This window comes from Patiria miniata, unplaced genomic scaffold (genome assembly GCF_015706575.1).
Source record: "Patiria miniata isolate m_02_andy unplaced genomic scaffold, ASM1570657v1 HiC_scaffold_1, whole genome shotgun sequence".
Lineage (NCBI taxonomy): Eukaryota > Metazoa > Echinodermata > Asteroidea > Valvatida > Asterinidae > Patiria > Patiria miniata.
This window is the reverse complement of record NW_024037047.1, coordinates 8,538,810-8,561,148: the sequence shown is the minus strand read 5'-3', so window position 1 is coordinate 8,561,148 and position 22,339 is coordinate 8,538,810. Positions and strand designations below refer to the sequence as shown.

Genomic DNA, 22,339 nt, shown 5'->3' with positions numbered 1-22,339 from the left:
GCATCCAAGTTTAATCAAAGGCGGTTTCAATAAATGGGCTCCTGAGAAAGTGCATCCCTAAATTTTTACTGTCAACATTTTTTTTCCTATTGGCAGAGATGCCACCAGTATATCAATAAAAAGCCTGAAACACTACTAAAAACCTGAAACTACCCTTACCCCCTATCAAGAATGTGTTTTCTGGATGCTTCAGACCAAATCCAGCACTTTTAATTTGTCACATTTTTTTAAAACACACACCTGAATTCAGGTTAAAACCTGAAAAGTGGCATCTCTGTATTGGGGACATGCAAAGGATCAAAAAAACATCGGTGGCGGTGGGTTGGGGGGGGGTGCACTGGGACCCCCCCCCCCCCCCCCCATAGCCCACGGGATTATACCCTCAAAATAGTTTATATTAGAGAGCTCTGAGAGCCATAAAAATGGGGAATTGAAGAGATATAGCAATGAACCTCTGGCCCGGACTTGGGGCTTCCAATTCTGAGTATTTTGGATGCAGTTGGGCTCGAAAGTGGCGTTATTTGCCATGTTGTGGTTTTTCGAGATGGCTACTTTGAGTCCGCACAGGGGAAAATAGGGGTCGTCTTCTTTGGGTGGGAATTTCTCGAAAAGTCGATGGTCAACCCACCAAAAAATGAAAAGAAAATGAAAGATGACATGTTGATTATCATTTTGTTGTGCAGCTTAAATACCTGTGAGAGTTCTGAGTATTTTTTGAAGAATTTTGAAGTACGGGCATTTAGCACTAGTGTTTGTTGCACCCTGCTACTGCTACTAGTGCTAGCTCACTTTTATTCTGCATCTGGCAGACCCCATGTAGGGCGACCTCTGTCTGTGAAAACTGTCAGTGCTGTTGACATTTTACACAGTCACCGTGTATTTCATGCACGTGTATGATCCAACACGCGCGCCATGCGCCAGCTGATATAAAAATACTAAAGGTCATTGTGTGCGGGTACGGTCGTACGACACATGCATTGATAATATCAGCATGCAGCAGGCCACAGTTCAAGAACACTCGGCAATATTTCCTTGTTCGTCGGTGGTGTGTTTTCATCCTTCCATGAGTATCGATCTGTGTCTTCCAATCGTGCCAAGATCCAGACAACCATGTCCGCGAAACTGGTCCTGTATTCAGCGATCACGCTGGGCTTCAACGGCCTAGTCTTGCGGCGCTACTTACGGGACGAACTGCTGCTGACTTTCCCGTACGTGCTCGTGCTGATCTTGCCCACGATCACCCAGCCGTTTTGCCAGTATTTTCTCGGCGGGTTTTGCGGGGTGTTCGTCTTCGCCGCGGCCGTGTACAAGCTGTACCAGAATCTACCCCAGCAGTTTGTGGACGTGAAGGATAAAGTTGTGTTGATTACAGGTGTGTATTTATTTACAATGAATTAATACTAATAGTACACCTTGATCTTTTTTTTCTGTTTCAATCTTTTGGATTTTGATATCGTTGGTCATGTTGGTTTGCCTCCTTGAATTCAATTCCCTTGACTGAATTCATGGAAATGTTTTGGAAAAAATGTTGCAACCTGACGCCACTTTTTTCTTCATAATGATGATAATGATGATAAGACATGAATCTGGGACCGAGAAACATTTCCAATTTTGTTGGGAATTTTCTTGACTCTGTAGAAATTATACACAACCGCTGAAGTTAGTGGCGTCAGGTTGCAACATTTTTTCCAATGTCATTCCCAAGCAAGACAGTGGTGTCGAGGAAATTAACAATTTCACATGCCACAGTCGTGTACAAACACTCTGTGACACAGAACAATGGCTGAAACTGAAACTTTTGATTGGCACAGTCCTCTGAAAACAGAAAAGCGAATGGCCGCTTCGCGGCCTTCTAACGTAAAATAGGATTTTCCAGAGTCTAAAAAGCAGGAAAGTAGAAAAACACAGTTGTCAAAACATTCTATCGGCTTTTCTGCCTTTCTCAAATGAGAAAAGCAGATTGCCATTTTTTGTAAAATGAGAAAAGCAGATGGCCTCATTACGGTCGCCTGAGTAAAATCTGATTTTCAGGTGGCAGAAAAGCAGAAAATGAAAAGGTTGAAAAACTTTCAATCTGCTTTTTCGCTGCTCGAGCTAGAAAAATAGCAGATGTCCACTTATCGTCCTCTGTAATCTACCTGCCTACCCTTATATTTGGCAAAGGGTACAGGGTCCTCTTCCATTTTTTTCGAGGGGGGGGGGGGGGGGGCTCCAAAAGCTCCAAGCCTTAGGCCTAGTAGAACACCATGGTCCAGTTGTTACGGTGTTTGACTCACGTGCGAAGGTGTACGTGTGTGGGTTTGAACCGTACCAGGAACATGGTGTTTGTGCCCTTGGGCAACACACTTAACTACAATTGCCTCTCTCCACCCAGGAGTACGAATGGGTACCTGTGAGGGTCGAGGACCAATTGAGCGCTGATATCGGCTTCCGCTTGATCCCATGGCCCAATGAACAGGGCAATAATTGTAAAGCACTTTGAGATCGTTATTATGATGGAAAGCGCTATATAATCACGATAATTATTAATTATTATTAAAAGCTGCAAACCTTTATAGGCCTACAGTTTACATTCATTGTGATCAGACTCAAGTTAAACTTGCAGGTACACAACCAGTACATGTACTTCAGCAAATTCAGGCACTGTCAAGATATTGACCAAAAAGTGTCTTTGGAACTGATATGAATCGGATGAAAACTTGATAATAAGCGGAAGTTTGCATTCAGACACGTTTCTGCAAGCTATTTTCTATTTACCTTGTTTTATGGGGTTTTTTTTATTATTGATTGTCAAGGTATCGTCCTTGTACCAGTACATACGGTATGTTTGAGACTATAAACATATAGCCTCGGGATAAATTGACAACATAACCTGCGTTGAACCTTCACTGAAATTATTAAGATACTGGTGAACTAGTGAGCCAAGGTCAGTGAGGATAATTTAGGGATAAAGAAGGAATGAAGAAGAGAAAACACAAAAATAGGAAGGAATCCTGGAAATAAACATCTTGGTCTACTGGTTCCTGCCAAATAAAAGGGGGGTGCGGTTGGCTGGACACCACATGATTATTTTTGGTCGCCGTTCAAAGCAGACGATCTTAAACATTGGATCAGACGAAGGAGGCACTATTTGTCAAGATATTTAAACTTGATTTTGCTGACCAGAGGAGGGAGTGTGTGGCCTAGTGGTTAGGATTCGTGACTCATGATCAGAGGGTCCGGGGTTCGAATCCAGCCGCTCGCCATATATTGTGTCCTTGGGCAAGGCACTTCGCCCCCACTTGCCCCTCTCCATCCAGGAGTATAAATGGGTACCGGCATTAGCTGGGGAGTAATCCTGTGATGGACTGGCATCCCATTCAGGGGGAGTAGAAATATTCTCAGTCGTTTCATGCCAAGGAAACCGGAGATAAACACCGGCCTGATGAGCCACATTGGCTCGGGACAGACTTTAGGCCCTACTTTTTTTTGTTGTTGACCAGAACATGATTTAGCAATCAGAACATTTGGAGTCTAATTCTTTTCGTGTCCCAGTTACATCTGATATTAGAAGATTTTGTTATTTCACATTTTCTTTAATGCCTTCCATCTCCAACAGTGGTCATGTATTAAAAGCAAAGTACAGGCCTGCCAAACAATAAAAAATGATACTTTGCAGTTAATTTTAATGATACCTGCATGGCAAATTACGTAGGTCAGGTGTAACAAGGATATAAGAAATGTCACACTTTTGGACCCCAACTTTATGAAATGACCCAGTAACGCACCCAGGATGTGGCTTGGGGGGGGGGGGGCTTTTTTTTAGAAGTTTGACTTTTCCAAAATGTTGCACAGAATTTTTTCCACAGAAAAATAAACTTTGGGATGGGGTTGGGGGAGGAGACGAACTATTTTGACGACGGTGGCACCATTTATCCACCTATTATTGTATTATTCGAAAATAGGCCTCGTACATATCACCACGGTAAAATCACGGAAGTTAGAACTAAAACAAATATTGACAACCTCTTTTTTTTTTGGGGGGGGGGATTTAAGCCCCCCTTCCCCAGCTCCCCCCTTGGGTGCACCACAGGAATGACCCACAAGAACAAAACAATGCACCATGCTGCCCAGTGGCGGCAAAACAAATTCGCCAGTCACACACATGGCCTAGAACATGTTATTTCTGCGACTTTCCGACCCAGCCCCGGATTAAATGTCCGGTGATGAAATTGAACATGAACGTGATGTGATTTGAGCGATCCCAGCGGGGCGAGACGCTAATATGCAATAGAATGTCAAACCTCACGCGGCGATTCATGCTCGCCTGGTCTGCATCTGCAGTGACACAGTACACGGGGAGGGACGTGTGTTGCTAAATCCAATTGACTTGTTATCAGGTCACATTCAAGAAGGGATGAATAAGATCTGACGCCTTCAGCAAGTCTTGAGTTTCCTTCCGAGAGTCTGATGCACAGCATTTTAAAGGCCAGCACAAAAGACATTTTGATATTTTGATTTCATGAAAGTGCAAGATTACTTTATTTTCAGGTTTGTAGTCATTAACAGGCATGCAACTTTTCCTCGGATGAGGAAATTTCTTCTTTTTTATTCTCATTTCTGCCATTCAAAATTGGAAAATCACTGTACAAAGTCTTCTGAATTTAGGAATTTCCTTTTTTTTTGGTGTATTTACAGTTGCATGCCTGCATTAAGCACCGTCGATATATCAATAGTACTTGATTATTTGATTTTTTTTATATCGATATCGCTGATAGCAAATTTTAATCACTATTTTAATCGATATTGAGGAATCATACTGGTATACATCAAAAATATTGAAAATACCTCAGGTTATCGTCAAAATAAGTTTGTGCTTAATACTTCGTGTTTAACGTTTGCTGAATAATGACATAAAATTCGGCAGCAACTTGTGTTTGTGACTCAATATAAAAACATTGCAAAATACTAAGCAGCGTCGCTTTGTGCTCTGCGTTCGCTGGAATGGATATGTATGAGGTTCAACTATGGGTTTGCCCACATTCCCCCACTTAATAACAAAAGTCTTAAATTCTGTCTTGCCATGATCAGTTTATGAATTCCTTAGTAAAGTCTGTCACGAGCCAATGTGGCCCATCCGGCTGGTGTTTACTTCCAGGTTAGGCACATGAAAGGACTGAGAATATTTCTATTCCCCCTGGATGGGATGCCAGTCCATCACAGGTTACTCCCCAGATAATGCCGGTACCCATTTATACTCCTGGGTGGAGAGAGGCAAGTGGGGGTGAAGTGCCTTGCCCAAGAACACAACATATGGCCAGCAGCTGGATTTGAACCCCTGACCCTGTAATCATGAGTCATGAAGCCTAACCACAAGGTCACACTCAGGCCCAATGAATTCTATGCATTTTAATAAAGATGTACGGTACGGTATGTTCGTATAATTTGGGGGGGGGGGGGGGACTGGACGTTGGAGTTTGATGAGCATGCCTAATTTTCGCCAGATTTGCCATTGACCAGAAAGTGTAAATCATCTTTAAATTGTTAGGAAGAAATGAAGTCAACTCTATCTGTCATATTGAATTACAATTACAGATGAACTGTACACGTACATTTGTATATACTGCTACCGGTACGCACATGTACATGCACGCACACATGTACATGTACATGTACATGTACATCAACAGAATGGTGTGCGTATGAAACGGGGATTCCTAAGTTAATTCTGATTGTTAAAGGGGAATGCCATTTTTTAAACTGTTCAAATTGTTTCCATATTTTTGTTGGTCCTAGTTAGCTACGACGTCCCATGGGCGGGACACATACATTTCGCTGGTTGACCCGCGCGCACTGTTCCTTGTGTGTGACGCATGTACACCAGGGGATTTGTACAATGTACACGTAGTGGCCGTGCTTCGCGGCAAAATATTGCAGTCGGGCAAGATGGCGTCGTTCGGTCACCCCCAACTGTACTTTCTTTGCCGGTGAGGGGGTACTTGTGAATGGAGCGGATATTACCGGTAGCTTAAAAGTCTACTCTTTTTTTTATTCCTGTACACCCTATACAAAGCATTTGCTTTACCACAGTCACTGAAGCCTTGCATCTAGATTGGATGTAAGCCAGGGCTGTCACCAAGTAGGGGCCTGGTGGGATCAGGCTGGCCCCCCTGGTGAGCAATTGAATCCCTCCCCACCCCCCCCCCCCCACCCCACGGCAAAAACCATGCATATTGCATGTGTACATGTATGTATTTTTTTTATTGGACTTTGGCACACCCCCCTCCCCCCCCTCCCTGACCGGAACTGGCGACAGCCCTGGTGAAAACTAAATGGTATGGTCATGATGGCACATGAACCTGTGAGTGTGAAGTATTTCCATTACTGTATAACTTAAGTCACATGCGTGCACCTGAGATAGTTTTTGATCTGATGCATCCGCTCTAATGCACATGCGCCTGGAGCTGTGTAATGCTATATGAACTCACGCTACATTAGTGGCGCTGTGGCCTAGCATTCATTGAAGGGACAGTAATCACATACTGTACCGGTACATGAATGTCACTCAGTTGCTGTGGCTCAAACAACTAGTGAATATCACAATCAGATATGTACATCTACATACTGCACATGTAGGTGTGACAGTGTGGGGTTGTGACACATCTTTAAAGGTGTACATTACAAGTCGGCCATATTGAAGTGAGAGTGAGATAAACTCTTCAGTTTTAGAACTTAGAATAGAAAAGACTAAATGATTACAAATTAACCAGTGTGCTATAGTGAATAATTTACAATTTGTGATTAAACATACCTAATGTTTTTTTAAGCCACATTTAAAAAAAAAAAATCTGAAAGTGAGGCTTGGAACGTCCTCCAATCACAAAATAGTCTGGTGCCATCCCAATCAACAGTTTGCAATATGTATAAAATACATGTAGATTCAGGGAACACCATCCAAAGTGGCTACCCTGTGAATAAGGTCTATTGGGTGCATTCGTTTTAGCTCACTCTGGTCGACATGGGTCAGCCCCGTGCTTTGATTAGCTCTGACGTCATTCTCGGGGCTCACCTGGGTCAGCCACCACAGACCCTGCTCATGGAGCAGAGTCACTGGTGGAAATACGGTACGTCACGTATTCGTTGTGCATTCCCTAGGACAAATATGGCGGCCGGACAGCAGAAATCTCAAGGGGACTTAAAAGTTGACTTTATTTGAAGTCTAAAGGTAATCATTTATTTAGTTCATTACGACTGTTGAGTCTATAATGTCAGCCCAATTTTTTTGAGTTTTGCAATTGACTAAAAAGCAGTAAATTTCAAACTGAGACCCAATCCGAAACGGGTGTTTTGTCACTGGTTGCGGCCATGGCTAACAACGTCACGTAAGGATCGTGATGGCCCGCGGTTGAGCGTTCGAATAGCCCGGCTGTCGTGGTTGACCTGTCTGCCTTTACCAGTGTCGACCCGGGTGAGCTAAACGAGCGCACCCATTGACTCTGTGCTTTCATTAGCAGTAGATGACGTTTTGCCCTCATTAGAAGGACGCACCGCACATGCGCACTGGTGTGCGCACACCAAATTGTCATGCCATTCAAAATAGAGCGGTCTAGAGCAATTTCAGGCAAGAATATTGTAGAGAAGAAAGTTAGAAGAAATGACAGTTTAAGAAGTGGTAGGTGGGGAAAACCCATGGAATCAGGTAGGGACTGAAAAGCCATTAAAAACATACATGTGGACCAGGGCAGGAATCGAACCCGGGCCATAGAGGTGGAAGGCGAGGAAAGTAACCCACTGCGCCAACCCGAATGGCTGATTTGTGACGCAACTTCAGACTGCGCACTATGATGACACGTTTGAACGCCTCTAGTCAAACCATAATCTTGAAAAAGTCCTGGTTCCCCGTTGTGCTTCATGATGCCTGCAGCCATTGGTAACCAGTGATGGAATCGTGCCCCATGCTCTAGTTCCAAATAGTCGACTAGAGTAGTCCAACAATCCTTCGTTCAAGTGAAGTTAGTCAAACTATGGTTAACTATACATGTAGTTGGCACCCGAACTTGCTCCTAGCTACATGTACCGGTATAATTGAGGGGACAAATTAAATAAGGATCTACATGAATTGCCAAGGCCTACTAGAATTACAGCGCATTACTGTGAGTTCCTCTGCTGCTCTGGGATACAAGGTTTTAATCATGTTATTTTAGATTTCAACCCCCTCCCCCACCCGATAATACTAAATGCACACTGTTGTGTATCATTGTGGTGCCAAATTTTAATTCACCGAGTCAAAAAGCAGAGAACATCAATCAAAAAAGTTACTTGCTGGGCTAACATCAACGGCTGATCCGGAACACCCAATTTTTTTTGTGGGGCCAAACAAAATTTGGTCGTCCCCCAAAAAGTGGGTCCAAAAAATTACGGCGTGGTGTTCGGGGCCCGCTGAAGGGCCCCAACATTGTTCTGTGGTGCGATCTGAGGCAATTTCTGACCACTTTGACCAATTTTTTTTTTTAGGAAAAGATGCTGAAAAGTGCCTGCTTTTATTGCGATATCACTTAAAAAAAAAAGATTGGGTTCAGCATGGCCCCCCGTTGCCCCCCCCCCCCTCCCTCCCTGGATCTGCACTTGGCTGTGAGTGGAAAACATTCAAGCGCCATGCAAGAATGCATACTTTCAGTGCAAATACATCCATGTATTACATGTGTACATGTACAATGTATACGTGTACACACAATGTCTTTATGAGTGGGATAATATACTCGCTGTTATCATAAAAACTGTATAGGTCAATTGTATTCATAAGGTGATGTTGATAAGATACACCACTCAGGCGATGCCATAAGGGATGTTCAGTTACAATGGACATTTTTACATACAGTACATGTATTAATTGTCAGATGATTGACCATGCAGAGGACTAGCGTGGCATCTCTAATCTAAGGTATCCCAGAAATGCACACACGCATCTGGTACATCAAGTTGGGGGATGTGCAATCACTCAACTATCTCTGGAACTTTGTGAATATTGATAGCAAGGCAGTCGGGGTACTAACCTCGTGCAGATTCTCTCGATTTATATACCTGTGTGGACTAGAATTAGACTGGTGCCCGACGTACTGTTTCTATAGATATCCAGGCGATCATTAAGTTTATTTGTAAATTTGAAATTTTGAGGGCTATCGATTTGGGTAGTTTTGCAAAATTCATTTGTGACGCACATTGTACTGTCACAAGTCATCTTCTATTTTGTGTGTGTGTAAATTATCGTTTGCAATCTGTAAATTGTTCCAAAATAGGCCTAGTTCTTTATTTTTAAGACTCTTTTGCCGATGGTGACTATTTTGCCAATTTAATTTCTTTTGGTTTGAAATAGTGAACATGATGATATTTTACTGGAAACCTGGCTCACTTACATGTCTTAACTCAAGGGCAGATCCAGAACACCATTTTTTTTCGGGGGGGGGGGGCAAATTTTTTAGGCAACCCAAAAAATGGGTCAAAAAATTACGGTGAGGGGTTCAGAGCCCACTTAAGGGCCCCCAAAAATGTTTGGATTCTAGATGCACTGTGGTGTGATCTGAGACAATTTCTGACCACTTTAACCAAATTTTTTGAGGAAAAAAATGGTGGTGTATGCAGTGCCTGTCTTTTACTTTAAAAAAAAATGGGGGGGGAGGCCAGTAATCCCTGTACTGCCCCAAAGCGCCCTGCCTGCTGTATTGACTCAGCTACTTTGGAATTGAAACAAGACCCAGAATATTGTGTTTTTGTTTATTCTGTTTTCTCAAAATATACAGCATTCACAGAGCTAAAATTTCATCAGGTTATATGTTAAAGGGCACTGCATCCTGGAATGAGCCCAATTTGGGTTTTAAAAAAACGCGCTTTGAACGAAATGCTGTTAATTGGAAAGAACAGTTAAAAGTAGGATATAAACATTCACACAACTATCCTTTAAAAACTGGGGTTTTGTGTTATTTCTGTATTATGCGTGCAAGAACAACTTTCGGGGTCCACTTTTGCGACCCCAAAAAGTCGGGCTGTTCATGCTAGTTGTGATTCCAGCCATAAAGTGTTTGCCTTTTGCGGACGTGTAAGAAACCACATTTGTGCATTGGTGCTGTGTGTAATTTTATGTGACACACACAACATGTATCGAACATTGACTGAAACGACAGAAAAAACGTGTGCGTACTCAGTCATGTCCGATGTAAACAACCAGGGTTTTTTTCTGGAACGGTAAGACACGAGGTTGGTTTCCTTTCAACCAGATGTTTTTGAAATAGGATTTATAAGTAAACACTCTCAAACATGAACATTTTTTGGATTTCAGGACGGAGTGCCCCTTTAAGCATGTTTTGAGCACTTTTTGTTAGTTCAAATGAAAATAAATGCCTACTCTACCTGTAAAGCATGCCGTGCATGGACTTGATTCAATTTTAGCAATTTGGTCGATCGGAAATGGAGGTGAGCCAGGGTAATGTGAGGATAGGGCTAAGTGCCAGAATTGGCCACAAATAGTTCCTGTGGTCATTTAGATGATAGACGATTGATTCCCGTCCTGAAAATAGCTCAGACAGGCTTGAAATAGAACCCATTTGCGAGGGACTCACGTGCAGCTGTTTCCAAGATGCTTTTGCCAGATAAAGAGTTTAGAGTTGTGTTCCACATGCTCTTCAACAAATACAATGTATGATATTTTTTTTCTCCTTACAAATTTTTGGTTTCTATTTTTTATTCCAACCATAAAAAGAACCTTTCTTTCATTTGTTGGATGTCTGTAACCCTCTGAAATAAAAGTTTTTCATATTGGGCACAAACAGATCCACTTTGCGAGCAGACTGGTTACTGGTCCGTACAAATACTGATTGTGGCACGGGAACCAGCCAAACCCTGTGGGAACCAGCCAAACCCCGTGAGAACGGAATAATCAATAATAATAATAATCAGTAATTGTAGGGTCGCAATAATTAGAAATTTGTATTGATTTAACCCTAACCGAACTCAACCCATCAAAGCCCAACAGCAGGTTTTGTTTAAATCTGTTGGGATGGGTAGGGTACCACTAAACTGATGGTCTTTTACATTGGGTTTGGCATACCTCCAGAAACTAAGTCCAACAGTGTGTGTGTACAATTTCCCATGTGGGTGTTGGAATTTGCCTGAATGGGTACGGTTCCTAGTAAATTATGCTGGGGAGTTAAGGTTTTAAAGTAATAAATTCACTTACTAAACATGGGTTGATTTTTTTTTCGGGTTGATGTCTCATTCAAAAGTAAATGCGTTTTATTTTGTTTGAAAAATAGCAATTTATAAAAGTAATATATTTTGGGGGGATAAACTTGAAAATAAATGCCTACTCTACCTGTAAAGCATGCCGTGCATGGACTTGATTCAATTTTAGCAATTTGGTCGATCGGAAATGGAGGTGAGCCAGGGTAATGTGAGGATAGGGCTAAGTGCCAGAATTGGCCACAAATAGTTCCTGTGGTCATTTAGATGATAGACGATTGATTCCCGTCCTGAAAATAGCTCAGACAGGCTTGAAATAGAACCCATTTGCGAGGGACTCACGTGCAGCTGTTTCCAAGATGCTTTTGCCAGATAAAGAGTTTAGAGTTGTGTTCCACATGCTCTTCAACAAATACAATGTATGATATTTTTTTTCTCCTTACAAATTTTTGGTTTCTATTTTTTATTCCAACCATAAAAAGAACCTTTCTTTCATTTGTTGGATGTCTGTAACCCTCTGAAATAAAAGTTTTTCATATTGGGCACAAACAGATCCACTTTGCGAGCAGACTGGTTACTGGTCCGTACAAATACTGATTGTGGCACGGGAACCAGCCAAACCCTGTGGGAACCAGCCAAACCCCGTGAGAACGGAATAATCAATAATAATAATAATCAGTAATTGTAGGGTCGCAATAATTAGAAATTTGTATTGATTTAACCCTAACCGAACTCAACCCATCAAAGCCCAACAGCAGGTTTTGTTTAAATCTGTTGGGATGGGTAGGGTACCACTAAACTGATGGTCTTTTACATTGGGTTTGGCATACCTCCAGAAACTAAGTCCAACAGTGTGTGTGTACAATTTCCCATGTGGGTGTTGGAATTTGCCTGAATGGGTACGGTTCCTAGTAAATTATGCTGGGGAGTTAAGGTTTTAAAGTAATAAATTCACTTACTAAACATGGGTTGATTTTTTTTTCGGGTTGATGTCTCATTCAAAAGTAAATGCGTTTTATTTTGTTTGAAAAATAGCAATTTATAAAAGTAATATATTTTGGGGGGATAAACTTGAAAATAGCATGTGGAATACAACTTTAAGCGACAGAATGGTTAGGAAAAATTGGCCTACTTTTCTGCAAAAGTGAAGGTCTTGTGACATCACTTGAGTTTTGTTTGGAGTGCAAAGGAGATCGTCACAATTGAGTACAGTGTGCAATTTAGATTAATTTTTCTTGTATATTTCCAAATCAACATAATGTCTTATGTTGTGGGGTGCTATGGTCCAATGGTTACGGTGTTCGACTCGTGTGCCTTGGTACATTGGTTCGAATCCCGACCATGGGAACATGGTACTTGTGCTCTTGAGCAAGGCACTTCACCATTATTGCTTCATCCTTTGGATGGGACGTAAAGCCGTATGTAGGTCCCGTGTGTTGTGTAAATGCACGTCAAAGAACCCAGTAACACTTATCGCAAAGAGAAGGGGTTTGCCCCGGTGTTTCTGGCAGTGGCTGCAATATGCGCCGCAGCACCTTGTAAACCCTTATAAGGTGCTACATAATGGGTCTCATATTTCTCATAAACTTATTTACCTTTCTTGAAAAATAGCAATAATTACCAGCACCTTGAGTACCTAATTGTTGGTAGATAACTGCGCTTTATTATAAGACTCCGGTATTGTATGTTTGGAGGACATGTTGAAAATCGCTGTGTGTGTACACGTATATCCAGTGCAGTGACCATTTTTTGCCGTCTCCATTCATTTTTCCAATAGTGATTAATTTTAACAACTAGTTGTTTTGATAATGAAACCAAGGATTCCTCAAAAGTGCCCTAGGCACTGTAGCTCCCAAGCCTGAAGAAACTTGTTAGTTCGGCTTCAAAAATGCTTTAATTTCCCCCTGTCCTACGACCTCTATCCCCAAACCAGATATGGTTGCAGAATGAAATCCCATTTTCTTCTTTGCCATGTTTGCAAGGATTTTTGTCTCAACATATTGGATAATTTTTCAACTGTTGAACAATTTTCTTGAAGCTTGCAGAGATTTGGAGTTTAGTTTATTTGAAACGAAGATAATTGAAAAACGGAAACAACCGCATACTGAATTGGCTACAAGCCAAAAGATGGTGCTACATAATAATTTGAGAGGCTAATCATCCTTACTCGCAGCTGGGAAGCTGAGTTGCGAAGGACGCAGCTAGAACGTGGTCAAGCCACAGGCATGTAAAGGCGCCTTTGGCAGCTGCCATACGACCCATGTATGATTTGACAACGGAACAGAGATTAAAAAAAAAGTTTGATGGTTGATGGAATGCTTTCTTTAATTGATCATGTTGATAGCTTTGTTGATTTTTGTAGAGTGATAGAATTTCCAACATGTGTATAAATGTGCATGCCTCAACTTTAAAGGGAAAATACAACATTTGCAAACATAAAAAATAAAACTACCAAATCATTTTGAAATACCTTGCTGGACTGTTAGTGAATGACATGGCACCTGGTATACTGTCATTTTCAAGAAAAGTGGTATTTTTGTATCAATTTCCAACGCTGGTCGGCCGACCAGCGTTGGAAAAAACTGGCTTTTTTTCAAATACTGGCCCCAATTGACCATCGCACTTGTTTGCAATCGATTACACACCCAAGAACGGGTACAAGCCAGCTAGACTGGTTCCCTGACCTTACAATTCCCCAATGTATGTAAACTGATCTGTTTCTTCTTATATGGAGTCAGGGAACCAGACTACAGGAAAATGATTGTTTTTCTTGGTTTTTATAGCATTTTCGAACCCAAAACCTCAAAAAAGTCAGTGTAACTATATTTGCTATATATTTCCAACCCCCCAATTCCATCCATTTCTGAAAATTACAGCAAAAGCAAATGATGTATATTCCCTTTAAGAACACATGGGTAAGCATGGAATGTCTTATTGGCAGTTCCTTGTTATGTTTTCCTGGATTAGGGTATGCATGTACATGTAGTACTGGTCCCACACAGGTTTTTAATTTGACGTCAAAATTAAATTCTGCAAAGCTAATTTGGAGAATGGTTTTGTGCTTTTGTAGGTTGTGATACTGGTCTAGGCCATGCTACAGCGTTGTACCTGGACAGTCTGGGCGCTCATGTCCTTGCCTGTTGCTACGACAAAAATGGCGCCGGGGAGCGGGACCTCGTCGCTAACAGCTCCAGCCGACTGATGACGATTGAGCTGGACGTGACCGACCAGGATCAAATACAGGAAGCGTTGGAGATTGTCAAAGATTTATTGGACGGGCGAGGTAAGAGAAATGTGAAGAGTGTGGAATGTCGTGGTCTTGAACTCAAGATCTGTCGGTAATTCTGTGGGTTGTGGGTTCGAGTCCAGCCTGAGGTTTTGGGGTGAGTGTGTCCTTGGGCAAGGCACTTTGTCATTGATTGCTTCTCCCCACCCAGGAGGTGGGGGCTTTGGCCTAGTGGTTGGGGTTCGTGACTCGCGATCGGATGGTCAGGGGTTCGAATCCAGCTACTGGTCATATGTTGTGTCCTTGGGCAAGCCATTTCACCCCACTTGCCTCTCTCCACCCTGGAGTACGACTGAGTACCGGCATTAGCTGGGGAGCTACCTGGTGGACTGGCACTGCATCCAGTGGGAATAGAAATATTCTCATTTGTTTCATGCCACACTGAAAAAAGAGTAAAGGGACGAACCTGTGTTCACAGGAACAGAGTGCCCATCTCTCCTTCGTTTAGTGATTGGGCCAGACTCATATGCTGCTGTGGGGGGATCGCCACACCTCCTCAACAGCGAGTCTGTTACCTTCCCAGCATTGAATAATGCCGGTACCCATTTAACACCTTGGTTGAGAGGAGTAATTGAGGTAAAGCGCCTTACTCAAGGGCACAACACGCATGGCCACTGTGGGGCTCGAACCCACAACCTCACGATCATGAATCCTGTGCTCCACCGCTAGACCACACGTGCCACACTGAAACTGGAGATAAATGCCAGCCTGATGGGATAATTGGCTTGTGACAGACTGTGCTGCTTTGCTACCCAGGAAAAAATGGACACCAGTGATGGTAGAGATGCTCACTGTGATTGATTTGAGCTGTTTTGCCTTACCCTACATGTACCGGTACCCTAGGATTGAGGGTTGGAATTAAACACTGTTTTGTTTTTCCTTCCCCTAACATTCTCAGAATTATGGGGTGTCGTCAACAACGCAGGCGTGTGCTTATATGCCGAGGCAGAGATCACGACAGTGGACGCTTTCAAGAAGATGTGGGATGTCAATTGCTTGGGTCACTTCCGCATGGTCAAGACATTCTTGCCGTTGCTGCGCAAGTCCAGGGGTAGAATTGTGAACGTGACCAGCATGTGTGGTGAGTTCAATAAATCAATATTCAAATAAGATAAACACTTAAAGGTATGGTCCATCATTTGCAGCCATCCGAAAAGTAACTGGCGTAATTATTGTTGATAAACAAACTTGGTTGAAAAATAGTAAGGGGACTAAACTTCCTGTGAAATTATTCTTTCTGGGAAGCTGTCATTTTGAAGTAATCAACGAAAGAAGGCATTTCCAACGGTGATTCTTAAGAAGCACAGTAGGAAAATTTAAATTAGTAGTTCGTTTTGTTATTCAGCGCAGCGCGCACAAGTATTGGAACGACGCACACGCGCGCGCGGTTGTTATAATTCGTCGGATCAGTGCGCGACGTCGCGTATAGCTGCAATTCAAAACAATTCAAAACATGATTCAGTAACTTTGGATTTGAAATTGAGATCTTGGAATGCTGTTTTTCTCGGAATGTACAGCTGAAGCTTAGCTGAAACTTCATCAGGTTAGTTGCTCAGTATCCTTCATTAGATTTTGAACTCTTTTGTTGCTTCAAACGAACAAAATGCACAAATTACAAATGATGGACTGTAGCTTTAAGGCATATCGGATCATTTGCTTTTCATGCATTGTGTTTTTTGCCAATAGTAACAACACTCAAAATCCCAAGAAGAATGTTCAAACTTAACCTGTTGAAATTTCAGCTCAGTGGATATTACACTTTTCGAGAAAGTAGTGAAAAACCATGCACAACTTTTTGATCACAAAACACAGTTTCATCCCAACATGTACCGGTAGCACTCTTTTATTTCCAAAAATGAGTCAATTGACTGATCGTTGCAAATCACCAACATGTACATTTCTTGATTTCTTCTTAATGACAGCAAACCAGAAAAATAAATTGATGGGGTGTTTACACGTAGTACCAGTACAATATTTAATCCAAATATGCTTTTGATAATAATTTTGTAGGTAAATTATGTATTTAAAGGTATAGTCCATCATTTGTAATTTGTGCATTTTGTTCGTTTGAAGCAACAAAAGTGCTCAAAATCTAAAGAAGGGTGCTGAACAACTAACCTGATGAAGTTTCAGCTCGGCTTCAGCTGTATATTTCGAGAAAATAACATTCTAGGATCTCGATTTCAAATCAAAAGTTGCTGAATCATGTTTTGAATTGGGCCTGAATAAGCCATTTGCGAGTTAAATTTGAATAAAATCTGGAACGCTGACTTAATACAATGCTTTGCACGTTTTAACCTAGCATTCTCCCGACCAAAGAGACTGTTACTATATCACGTGATTCGGGGCAAGCCTTATGCTAGCAACCCCCAGCTCCGGCATGGTCTGGTGTCTTTGTGCCATTCTCACCCATTGCGAACGATGTATTGATGCTGAACGTCTCTTACGTAACTATGCAAGAGCTTGCCCCGAATCTTGTGATTAGCAACAGTGTCTTTGGTCTGGAGAATTCAAAGTTAAAATGTGCCAAGCATTCTGAGCAAGTCATTGTACCAGACGTTTTTCAAATGCAAATCCCAAAGGGTATAGGTTACTCGCAAATGGCTTAGTCAGCGTCCGAGACACGTTTTCACTGAGCCGATTGCAGCTACGCGATGTTACGCACCGATCCGACGAATTATAGCAACTGCACGCGCGTGTGCGTCGTGTCAACGAATAAAAAACGAACTACTAACGGAAATTTTTCAACGGTGCTTCTTAAGAGGCACCGTTGGAAAGGCCTTCTTTCGTTGATTCCTTCAAAATGACAGCTTGCCAGAAAGAATAATTTCACAGGGAGTTTAGTCCCCTTACTATCTTTCAACCAAGTATGTTTTTCAACAATAATTACGCCAGTTACTTTTGGGATAGCTGCAAATAATGGACTCTGGCTTTAAAAGATAGATTCTCTTGCTGCATTGGTTCATACTTCATGGGTATATAAATGCAAAACAGCTTTGACTTTGTGGAGGATTTGCGACACAATTTGTTGGAGTTTAAATACGCACCACTTTCGCAAATTTGCAGGATGCTTCCACGCCGAGTATGGAGAGGCCAGCATGCAGGGTCTTTCCTATGTAAGATGTGTGCAAACAGTTACCCAGTTTTGATCGATTTTCCATTTTTGTTATTCTCTTGTATTTTTAGATAAATTAGCAACGCCAAGTTTCCCAGCTTACTGCAGTTCCAAATCAGCAGCCTTGGGGTTCTCTAATGTCCTCCGGATGGAGCTGAAGAAATGGGGCATCAGCGTTTCTATCATACAACCTGGCGGCTTCAAGACACGTAAGTCTGCCTCAAAGTGTGGAGTGCCGGTGGCTTCGTGGTCTGGAGCATTGAATTTGTGGTCTGTGGGTAATTCTGCAGGTTGTGGGTTCAAGTCCAGCCCGGGTCATGATGCGTGTGCCCTTGAGCAAGGTGCTTTGTCACTCATTGCTTCTCTCCACCCAGGAGTAGATGGGTACCTGTGAGGACAGAGTTGGTTACTGTGAGAGGTTGATTATCCGGCCAAGAGTGCTGAAATGGTTGCCTACCAGCCGTGTATGCTTCCCAGGGAGTTGAGAAGGTTTCAGGAGTGTTTGCCTGTTGAACAGGGGTCATAATAATTGTAAAGCACTTTGATACCCCGTTTAAAAGCGCTATATAAATGCCTGTTATTATTATTATTATTAGAATAAATAGAGGGTGGAATTTAGCCTTGCGGCAAGGACGAGTGAAATTGCACAAAATTTCGGTGAAAAGCTTGCTGCATACCAGGAGGTTTCTCGTGTCCAAAATGATGTTTTGGGTTTTCACTGTCAGGTTTTTGCCTAAATTCTAAGCATGAAGTACATGTACTCAGTAGAGAAAGTATTTAAAGGGAATGTACAACATTTGCAAACATCAAAACACAAAACTACCAAATTAGTGAGTGACAGTCTGAAGCATTCTGTAAAATCCTGGCACCTGGTGTGCTGACATTTTCAAGAAAAGTGGTATTTTTGTATCAATTTCCAATGCTGGTTGGCCGACCAGCGTTGAAAAAAAAATGGCTTTTCCCCCCCAAATACTGCCCCCAATTCCCTGACCTTACAATCCCCTGAAGTCTGGAAATTGCTCCGTTTGTCTTAAGGGGGGTCAGGGAACCAGACTACAGGAACATGATTGTTTTTCTTAGATTTTCCAGCATCTACGAACACAAACTTCAAACAAGTCAGTGTTACAATAATTGCTTTAAAATACCACCCCCCCCCCCTCCCAAATCCATCCATTTCTGAAAATTGCAGCAAAAGCAAATGTTGTATTTCTCTTTTACGGCAACAATTTACTGGTAAAAATATATGTGCAACTTCATGGAAAATGTAAACTTCCCGAGTAGTGGCAGATTTCAGAAAATTCAATATGAGTGCATGAAAATGGCTTTTAAAGGGAATATACAACATTTGCAAACATCGAAAAATAAAACTACCAAGTTTTTATGAAATACCTTACTAGGATGTTGGTAAATGACAGTCTCAAGCATCGTGTAAAATTATGGCACCTGGTGTGAAGTCGTTTTCGAGAAAATGATATTTTTGTATACATTTCCAACGGTGGTCGGCCGACCAGCATTGGAAAAACCTAACTATGTTTCAACTACTGCTCCAAATTTACCATTTTTTCAGTCCAAATTTTGTTTGCTATTGGTTACATGTTCATGAACGGGTGCAGGCCAGCTAGACTGGTTCCCTTGCCTTACAATTTTCCATCATCTATAAATTGATCCATTTTATCTTTTGTGGAGTCAGGGAACCAGACTACTTGAAAAAAAAAGTCTTGGTTTTTCCAACCTTTTCGAACACAAAACTTCACAAATGTCAGTGTAACAATATTTGATCTATTATACTAGCCCCTTGAATAGTTCATTTCCGAAAATTACAGCAAAAGCCAATGATGTACATTCCCTTTAAGGAAAACTCTGTTCATATAAGAAGATACACTGTCTTTAACGCCATATTTTGATTGAATTGTTGTTTGTTTATAGAAGCTGTAGTTGGTACCCAGTTCATAACAAGGTACCAGCAACTCCTGGCAGCCCTGGATCCGAGGATAGCCGACGACTATGGCAAGCGCTACTTCAACACGGCGTTGAGCGCCATGTATACGTCGGACGACATCCGACTCATGGAGGATTTCTCACCGGTATCCACAGCAGTCGCGCACGCCCTCTTTGCCAAAAGCCCCAGGGCGCACTACCTGTGCGGAGTACCAGCCATCATTCTGGACTGGATAGCCAATCACCTGCCGGCGTTTATCAACGACGCCGTCGGGATGCTGGTGACGGGGACGTACATGCCGGAGAGCGCCCTCCCGACCGAAGAGGAAAACCGCCTTGCGACCGAAAGGCGGAAGTCGCAACGCAGGGCGAAGAACCAGCGGGCGAACATGCCACACAAGCAGGTGCACTTTGAGTTGGGAGCCGGTGAAAGTGGGAACCGGGAGAGCAGTGCTAACGTCATCCAAAACGTTGGAGCCGGTGAAAGTGGGAACCAGGGAACCAGTAATGGTATTGAGAACACTTCTGATACTACGCAGAGCAGTACGTAATTTGTAAATAAAATTTATAGATAAATTAGAGGATTTATTTCCTTGAAATAGGTTTAAATCCCAACAATATTTCAGTACGCAAATTTAAGAGACCATATCTATTTCTATGCAGTTCCTGTACCATTTCTTTTTATAATGGACAATGTTAACCCTATAACCTTAACAACTCCATCAAAATCCATCCCTAAGTTTGTGGGATTTTGTCAGATATGCCATGGGTACTGAGTCCATCAAAATCCACCAGCACCACTGGTGGATTTCAACGGATTTGATCCTGAAGCATTATTTGAAGCAGAACGAGTGATGGATTTTGAGGGACATGGTCCTCTACTTAGTAAGAGTAAAGAGGGAGTTAGGGTCAATCGAACAAGTTTTTTTATCAACAATGCAAGCCCTAACCTTGCGCATTTTTGGGGGAAGTAGAAGTACTAGGTTTATTTGTAATTGGCAATGTACATGTAAGTTAATTCTAACTTCCTAGGCTATAACCTTAATCCTGCAAAATCCTCCAACTGCCTCCATGTAAAAATTGCATACAGCCTCAATCCTCCAAAATCATCTGTTATTTCTTGAATGTGGTCATTGGAGGGGTGACCACTGCCTCAATCCTGCAAAATCCTCCAGCAGTCACTGTCGATATGTTGAGGCAGAGCCAGTGACATCCTGGAGCAGTGCGGAGGATTTCAAGTAAAATCTAGGCCTAAATTTATGCACAGCTGAGCATAAACAACATGCGGTCCGGCTCAAGACCTTGACACAGTGCATCCACCAAAATCAGTCACACGTTTTTGCCATATAGCCTCAATCCTGCAGATTTCTCCATTTTGCAAAGAGGATTTTGGAGGATTTGGGAAGGTTAGGGTTAATAATCAACCTGTTTTGCACTTTCCTTTTGGTATGTAAGATAAAAAACAAATTTTGTATTAAGATTTTTTAAATTCTGTTTGCAATTGCAATCTGAGGTAATTTCCCAGCATCGATGCAAATATATGAAAATAATTTATATCAATACTGTCAAGAACTTAATCTTTACTAAAACAGGGTTTTGCAGCAATTATTGCGTAAAAATATTATTGAAATAAAATGATAAAGCACTAATTAATTCTTGGGAAAAAAAATGTTACGTGGGAATTTTACTTAAATGTTCATACATTTAGATTGACGGTGTTTGAGGCTAACTTTTGATTGATATTTGGGGTTGGATGATGTGAATTTAATAATGACTTCAGAACTGACAAAAAGGAACAACTGGCATTAATTATAGGTAATATACAACATTTGATTTTGCTGTAACTTTCAGAAATGGATGGATTTAGGGGTTAGTATTTTAGAGCAAATTTTGTTCAGTGATTTGTTAAAAGTTTTGTTTTCATTGATGCTGAAAAACCAAGAATAAAATGCTGTTTCTGTAGTCTGGTTCCCTTAACCTACTTCAGACAAAACAGAGCAATGTATAGACGTCGGGGAATTGTCAGGTCAGGGAACCAGACTAGCTGGCTTGCACCCGTTTATGGATCATGATGTGTAACCAATTGCAAACAAAATGTGGACTAACTAAATTGGGGAGAAGTATTTGAAAAGAGTTTGGTTTTTTTTTCAATGATGGTCGGCCAACTATCATTGGATATTGATAACTCCACTTTTCTTGAAAATGACAGCGCATCAGGTACCATGATTTCACCGGTCATGCTTTAGACTGTTATTCACTTAAAGTCAAGTAGGGTATTTTATAATAATTTGGTACTTTTGTTTTTTAATGTTTGCAAATGTTGTATATTACTTTTAAGGAGTGGATAATTTCAGTACTATTGTGCGGTGGAGGAACTGAGTTTGTACTTTTTTAATTAATGCGACATCAAGGGTTTGGTGGTTTGTGGGATTTTTTGGGTTTTTTTTACCTTTTAATTTATATAATGTGCCATTAAGTACTTTTTCTAAAAATCGCTGCTGTAATTATGAAGTAAAGTTTTTAAATCTTCTAAAAAGTGATAGTGTTGAAGACCATCAATGAAAACCATAGCCTTGGTCAAGGCTTTCGACGATAGTGTCAGATGATCGAAATTCGGCCACTAACATAAAAAAAAGAGCGTGAACCATGTGCTATGCATTCACACATACTGTACGAAGCATGACTTCATGCGGTTAGGCTATGATATGCAAATTGGGTTGGTACTGGTCGAACGCCTTGGACCAACGGTTTGGCCTAACGGTTTGGCCTATTGTTTTCAAGCAATTTCC

The 22,339-nt window shown here is 41.7% G+C and overlaps 1 protein-coding gene across 1 annotated transcript; it reads left to right on the top strand.

Annotated features, from left to right (window-relative positions):
• The first annotated feature begins 922 nt into the window (after positions 1-922).
• LOC119721935 (17-beta-hydroxysteroid dehydrogenase type 2-like) lies at positions 923-20,436 on the top strand. Its single transcript, XM_038191893.1, has 5 exons — positions 923-1,372; positions 14,282-14,494; positions 15,396-15,578; positions 17,684-17,821; positions 19,539-20,436. Exons 1-5 carry the CDS (start codon positions 1,111-1,113, stop codon positions 20,099-20,101), a joined length of 1,359 nt encoding a protein of 452 aa, XP_038047821.1. The 5' UTR covers positions 923-1,110; the 3' UTR covers positions 20,102-20,436.
• The last annotated feature ends 1,903 nt before the right edge of the window (positions 20,437-22,339 follow it).